Source organism: Priceomyces carsonii, assembly GCF_900007245.1.
Source record: "Priceomyces carsonii strain CBS4050 genome assembly, scaffold: Debaryomyces_carsonii_scaffold_8, whole genome shotgun sequence".
Taxonomy (NCBI): domain Eukaryota; kingdom Fungi; phylum Ascomycota; class Pichiomycetes; order Serinales; family Debaryomycetaceae; genus Priceomyces; species Priceomyces carsonii.
The window spans coordinates 1-7009 of record NW_026946681.1 but is presented as its reverse complement, the minus strand read 5'-3'; the positions used below and the strand labels follow the sequence as shown (position 1 = coordinate 7009).

The window sequence follows — 7009 nt, the reverse complement described above, 5'->3', positions numbered from 1 at the left end:
ATAATATAAATTATAAATTATCATTTATAAATACTAAGTTATATTTAAAATATCTAGTTTATGTAAAATGGGGAAACCTGTTTACGGTAAGAATAAAATATATTAAAAAATGAATATATAAGTATAAATTACTAAGAATATTTATGAACCTCATCAGTAAACAATTATATAAATAAATAATCATATAACATCTAAAACATGTAAATATAAAATAGTAGTTTCAGCACCTATATGAGAAGTATTAGTAAAGTCATAATTATATATTCTTCAAGTACAAATGATTAACATAATAGCAAGCATAATCATATGAATACCATGTAAACCAGTTAAACTAAAGAAAGTAGAACCATAAACACCATCAGATAAAGTGAAACTAGAATAAGTATATTCTAACATTTGACATATAACAAATAATACAATTAATAATGTACTATAAACAAAACCATATAAAGCATTATTACGATTAGCATTTATTAAAGCATGATGTGCATAAGTTATAGTTACACCTGATGCTAATAATATAATAGTATTTAATAAAGGTAATTCAACAGGTGAAATAGCTTCTATTCCTGCTGGTGGTCAAGCCATACCTATTTCTATAGTTGGATTTAAAGCTGAATGTAAATAAGCTCAAAATAATGATGCAAATATCATTATTTCACTAACTACAAATAATAAGAAACCTTGAGTTAAACCTTTTTTAACAGCTATTGTATGATCTCCTAAATAAGTACTCTCTGCTATTATATCTTTAAATCATAAAGTTATACTATATAAAAAAGTAAATATACTTAATAATATAAATATTGGTGTATTTATATACCCATGAGATGTTAAACCTATACATAATGCTACATTCATTACACTAAATGAAGTAAATATAGGTCATGGTGATGGACCTACTAAATGAAAAGGATGTAATTGTATATATCCTCTAACTTTATTTGTCATTTTTTATTTTATTTTTAATAAATAATATTCATATATTAATAAATAGATATCTATGAGTAAGATTGGAATCGAACCAATATAGATTGCTTAAAAGGCAACAGTCTTAACCATTAGACGACTAACTCCTTTTAAACTTATAAATGTAAAATAAAATTTCTATAAATTCCCCTTTGCAAAAATACCTGTCAAAGGTAAATTTAACCTTAAAATATTATAAATATTTTATAATAACTCATGCAGTGTGATATGTTACCTTACTAAAAAATGATAATTCTTATGTTAATTATTTATTAAATATTATGAATTTACAACGAATAGCTGATAATTAAAAAAAAGGATATAGAAGATAAATAAATACCAAGCAAAGCTTGGGATTTATCTTTCTACTATGCGTAAGAATAAATTGCCTACGTCGAGGATCGAACTCGCATCAATCGCGCTTCAAGCGAATGCTTTACCTATTAAGCTACAGAGGCATTAAACAAGAGTAAGCAGAATCGAACTACTATTGCGTGTGTTGAAGACACGTGCTTTACCATTAAGCTATACTCTTATATTTATTTTATAAATATATAAATAAATATTAAAATCATTTATAAATAAGTTTTGTTAAGTGAGGAGGGGGGATAAATCATCTTTAGGATAATTTATTTCCAGCTTAGCTGGAGATAAATCATCTTTAGGATAATTTATTGATAAGTTTAAATAGCACAAAATGAGAATATATGTTTTTAGTAGTTATATAAGTATATATAAGTTATGTAGGAATCGAACCTACGACTCAGATGTGTAAGATCTACGATTTCACCTCTAATCTAATAACTTTATTTATATTATCTCGTTGGGATTCGAACCCAAATAATTACTTTAGAAGAGTAATGTTCTACCTTTAAACTACAAGATATTTATATATCTCTCCTAAATATATACTTTATAAATCATTTCCCCTCATTAAGGGTAGATATCCAACCAAAGGCTAGGTATTTTTATTTATTAACAAATAGATTTATAAATAAATAATTTATATTATAAAAGTATAAATTTTATCTAAGGGTAAATACCTGTAGACGGTGAGTATAAGAATATATATATTTATTTATTACCAATATAGAAAAGGATATTTTCAATACTAGAAATAGCTGGTACAAGAATTAAGAAATAACTAAAGTAATAAGCAGTAACATATTGACTTAATAAAATGAAAGGAACTTCTACATGTGCTTGACCTAAATTACCTAATAATATAAAATTAAAGACAAATAAATAGAAAGATATTTTAGATAATACTTTAAATGAATTACCTCTAACTATTGATCTATCAGTAATAGGTAATATTAATAATATTAATAAAGCTGCAAACATAGCTATAACTCCTCCTAATTTATCAGGTATTGATCTTAATATAGCATAGAAAGGTAATAAATATCATTCTGGTACTATAGATGCAGGTGTTACCATAGGGTTACCTGGTATATAATTATCAGGATGTCCCATAGTATTAGGTGAAAAGAATACAAATAAACTAAATATTATTAAAAATACAAATACAGTTATTAAATCTTTAAATAAGTAATAACTATGCATAGGTATTCTATCCATATTTCCTGATATACCTAAAGGATTAGAAGATCCATGAACATGTAAAGCCATAAAATGCATAACTACTAATGCTGCTAATATAAATGGTAAAAGATAATGTAATGCAAAGAATCTTTGTATAGTTGGATTACTAACTGAAAAACCTCCCCAGATGACTCTTTTTTACTTACCATTTTATATATTGTTTATATATATTTATAACATATTACTATGTTAATTAGACTATATCATCAACTATATATATATATATATATATATTATTAATATATATATATATTAATTATACTATATATATAGTTGTAAGGCGCTCGTGGTTAAGTATTGTTATATTACTCATTAACTAGTCGTTGAACGTTTATTATCCTTTATAAAGTATTTTTACTTTATATATATAGATAATACTTCGCTGCGGATTGTCCCAGTAGGATGTCCCCGCAATTCACCTTATTTTATCTATAGATATCTTTATCTATAGCCGCTCATCTATTTTTTTTTTTATTTTATATTTATTTTTTTTATATCTATTACTATTTTTAATATTTAATAATCATTTATTATAAGAAATTAATTTTTGACCTAATAAAGATTCATTATTAGAAAAAGAGAAAAATTTAATAATATTTTGTATATCTTTAATAGAACTTACACTTAATTGTACATATTTATTTTTATAAATATCTAATATAACCATCTCCATCAATAAAACCTATTATTAAAGCTAATAAATTTTTATTTATATGCCCGTTTTTAGCTGGTATCCCCGCTTCGCTGGGTTTAAAAGAAGTATGATAATACCTAGTAGAAAATTGATTATTATCTCATTTTAAGAAAAAATTAGATAAAGATATAAAAAATAAATATAATGGTAAGTTATAAAATAACGGAACAACATCTTTACCTATAAATGGAATAGCAGATAATAAATTTGTAATTACGGTTGCACCTCAATGACTCATTTGCCCATATACTAAACAGTATGATAAATTTTATCCGACTGTGCATTAAACCCCTTTACAGGGATCCATTAATGTTCCAGTCTGTCGCGAACATACATTTGTCCGACGATCTTATATATTAAAGCTCCGCTTTGTGGAAATATCCGATTATCGCGAGTATATATACTTTGATCGTTTTCATTAATGTTGCCAATATAATTAAATTTTAACTATATTATAATTATATTTATAATTATTATCCTTTTTATATAATTTTTCTAATGTAAGTTGCAATTATAATATATTATTTATAATAATATTAGGATAGACTATCTATATATATAAATACCCAGCCAAAGGCTGGGCATAATCTCCTAATAGGAGATTATTAATTAGATTTTAATTTAGCTAAATAAGAAGAAATATATATCTTAGTATAATTAGAATATAAAGATAAACCAGCTCTTATTTTAATATATTTTTTACTATTAATTTTTTTATATTTATATAAATATAATTTAGAATTATTTATATATTCTATTAAAGAATTATGATTATCAATATGAGATTGATTTAATAAAGGAATAAAAATATTAGGAATATAAATAAAACCTAAATGTAAAGCACGTTGTATAGTTTTAGTACTACAACATAAATAATGAGATGTTTGATTTATACTTTTAAATTTACATAAATTATGATTATCTATTGATAATTTTAAATATATTTCTTTATTACTACCTTTTTTTATATTTTCAATACCTTTAGTACTTCAATAAGAATAAGGTCTGTTTTTAGCAATATTACTTAATAAATTATCTCGTGAAACGGGATGATTTATCCCCGAAGGGCATAAATTTTTATTATTAATATTTCATAAATTATAATGTTTAGATTTAATATCTTTTAATATATTTAAACGTTCTTCTTTTAAAGATAATTTAATTAAATTAATTTTATTATTTAAATTTATTTCTTTATTTTTATATCCAAAAAATTGACTTGCTTCTGTCTTTATATTATAAGCAGGTAGTAATAAAGAAATATAAGAAGTTTCTAAAGCAAATAATTCTTCATTATTATATCTATTAACTTCATAAGGATAAAATTCTAAAATAGCAAAAGTAAAATTATTAATACCATCTTTTTTTATAGCTCTATGAACTATTTTACTACCTTTATTACTCTCTACATTATATACATGTGCATATAATCTATTATATAAATTATTAGTATGTGCAGATCCTATATAATAATTTTTAGTTATATTATTAATTATAATATAAATACCACTTTTATTTTTTAATTCATTTCTAATATTTTCTTTTATATTTATTTTATGTAAATCATTTCATCATATTTCTGGTAATAAATTTAATTCTTTAAATATATCTTCTGGTTTATTTAAATCTTGTTGTTTAATATATTTTTTATTTAATATATTTTCTGTACTATAATATCTTTTAAATATATATCCTATTTTATTTTTATTAAACATATATCTTTCTTTAAATAAGATATTTTTGTTAGTTAATGATAATATTTTATTATTTTGATTATTTATATATATAGATTTTGGGCTACTATTATTGTTTATATAACCCATAAAGGCTGTAGCTATAGTTAATATGAATATTATAACTCCTATTGATCATAATAATGCTCTAGGTGATTTATAACTTCCATAATATAAAGCTTTTCCTATATGTAAATACATACATATAAAGAAAAATGAAGCACCATTAGCATGAATGTATCTAATTAATCAACCTGCATTTACATCTCTCATGATATGCTCTACTGAATTAAAAGCTAATTCTATATTACTTGAATAATGCATTGCTAAAAATATACCACTTGCTATTTGTATTACTAAACACATACCTAATAAACTTCCTAAATTTCATCAATAACTTATTGATGATGGTTGAGGACTATCTATTAAATAACTATTTACTAATGATAAATAAGGATTACTTTTTCTTATTGTCATTTTATTTTATTATAAATTTTCTTTTATTTTATTTTATTTTTTATCTTATTTTTTTTTGATCTTACCTTATTATATTTTATATTATATATATTATTATATATATTTACCAATAACGATAATACCTACGTATGGAAGCTTATATGAATTTATAGTTTATAAATAATAATAAAATATATATTTTTTAAAGATAAATATTACCACTTCGTGGATAAATATATTTTTAAAAATAAATACTAAGCTTTAGACTGGGTTTCAACTTCTTTGAGCAGGGTAATTAGAGATACTAAGAATAAATAAAATAAGTTAATAATTAATAGAACAGGTAAATAAGTTAGAGCTCTACTAATACCAGTACTACCTAAAACTTTAAGTAAACCATTATCTATATAAGTATTTAAATAACCTCCAAATTTAAGAACTGATCTTAATATAATATTATTTAATAATTGATCATAATAAATACGTTGGTTTAAATAATTATAAATATGAGATTTATTAGAGATATAAGAGAAAGCAAATTCATATATATAAACTAAACATATAGATAAAACTATACCTAAAATTAAAGGTAATAATTTAATAATAGCAGGTAAAGTATATTCAGTTTCTATAAAACTATTAGTATGAGGTAAACCCATAACTAAATGAAAAGTTACATTATCTCTATAATAACCTAAGAAAATACTATAAATAGCTAATATAGTCATAGGAATAGCCATATTAGTACTTTCATGTATATATTGATAAGTATATTTATTACTACGAGGATTATTATAAAAAGTTAAATATAAAACTCTAATAGAATATAAAGCAGTTAAAGTTGCTGAAGATATAGCTAAATAATACATTATATAACCACTAACAGTATAAGTACCATATAATGATTCTATAATAATATCTTTAGAATAATAACCTGTTAAACCAGGAATAGCCATTAAAGATAATGAAGCTATTAACATAGTTGTATAACTATAAGGTAAATAATTTAATAAACCTCCATATTTACGCATATCTTGAGTCTCTGACATAAAACTATGTATTATAGATCCTGCTGACATAAATAATAATGCTTTGAAAAAAGCATGACAATATAAATGATATATAGCTAAATCATAAGCACTAGAACCTATAGCTAACATCATCATTGCTAATTGCAAATATATATATTTTAAAAAATATATATTTGGACCATTTCTTTATTTATTTAAAAATACATATATAATATGTATATATAATTAAAAGTTAAAATTTAACTTAATAAATATCAAACGTATGGCCTCTGAGATTCCTACTAACTTGCATATAATAATAAAATATTTATATAAAATAAATAATTCGAAGAATGATTTATTATCAAGAAGGTATATCTTATCAAAATAGGATATACTTTATATTGAATAAAAATAAAATAATTTTATTATTAATAAAATATAAATAAAAGAATATAATAAATAGATATTATTATATAAATAAGTTTTTAAATATATTTTGAGCGTTGGTTATCTTCGAGTTATTCATTATAAATTTTAAT

General features: G+C 22.0%; 4 protein-coding genes across 4 annotated transcripts, besides 1 other annotated feature; all 4 read right to left on the bottom strand.

Moving 5' to 3' along the window:
* Nucleotides 1–2043: 2043 nt before the first annotated feature.
* PRCAT00006375001 (uncharacterized protein) lies at nt 2044–2313 on the bottom strand (the record flags this gene model as incomplete). The annotated part of the gene is made up of 1 exon (XM_062956519.1): nt 2044–2313. One exon carries the CDS (start codon nt 2311–2313, stop codon nt 2044–2046), a length of 270 nt encoding a protein of 89 aa, XP_062813014.1.
* Nucleotides 2314–2376: 63 nt separating this feature from the next.
* PRCAT00006374001 (uncharacterized protein) lies at nt 2377–2601 on the bottom strand (the record flags this gene model as incomplete). Its single annotated transcript, XM_062956518.1, has 1 exon — nt 2377–2601. The coding sequence occupies one exon, from the start codon at nt 2599–2601 to the stop codon at nt 2377–2379; it is 225 nt and encodes a 74-aa protein (XP_062813013.1).
* Nucleotides 2602–5250: 2649 nt separating this feature from the next.
* PRCAT00006371001 (uncharacterized protein) lies at nt 5251–5367 on the bottom strand (the record flags this gene model as incomplete). Its single annotated transcript, XM_062956517.1, has 1 exon — nt 5251–5367. One exon carries the CDS (start codon nt 5365–5367, stop codon nt 5251–5253), a length of 117 nt encoding a protein of 38 aa, XP_062813012.1.
* A 24-nt stretch (nt 5368–5391) lies between these two features.
* Nucleotides 5392–5478: a sequence feature (Short protein (PRCAT00006370001, CUM68642.1) was converted to a misc_feature.).
* Nucleotides 5479–5711: 233 nt separating this feature from the next.
* On the bottom strand, nt 5712–6623 carry PRCAT00006369001 (uncharacterized protein; the record flags this gene model as incomplete). The annotated part of the gene is made up of 1 exon (XM_062956516.1): nt 5712–6623. The coding sequence occupies one exon, from the start codon at nt 6621–6623 to the stop codon at nt 5712–5714; it is 912 nt and encodes a 303-aa protein (XP_062813011.1).
* Between the last annotated feature and the right edge of the window lie 386 nt (nt 6624–7009).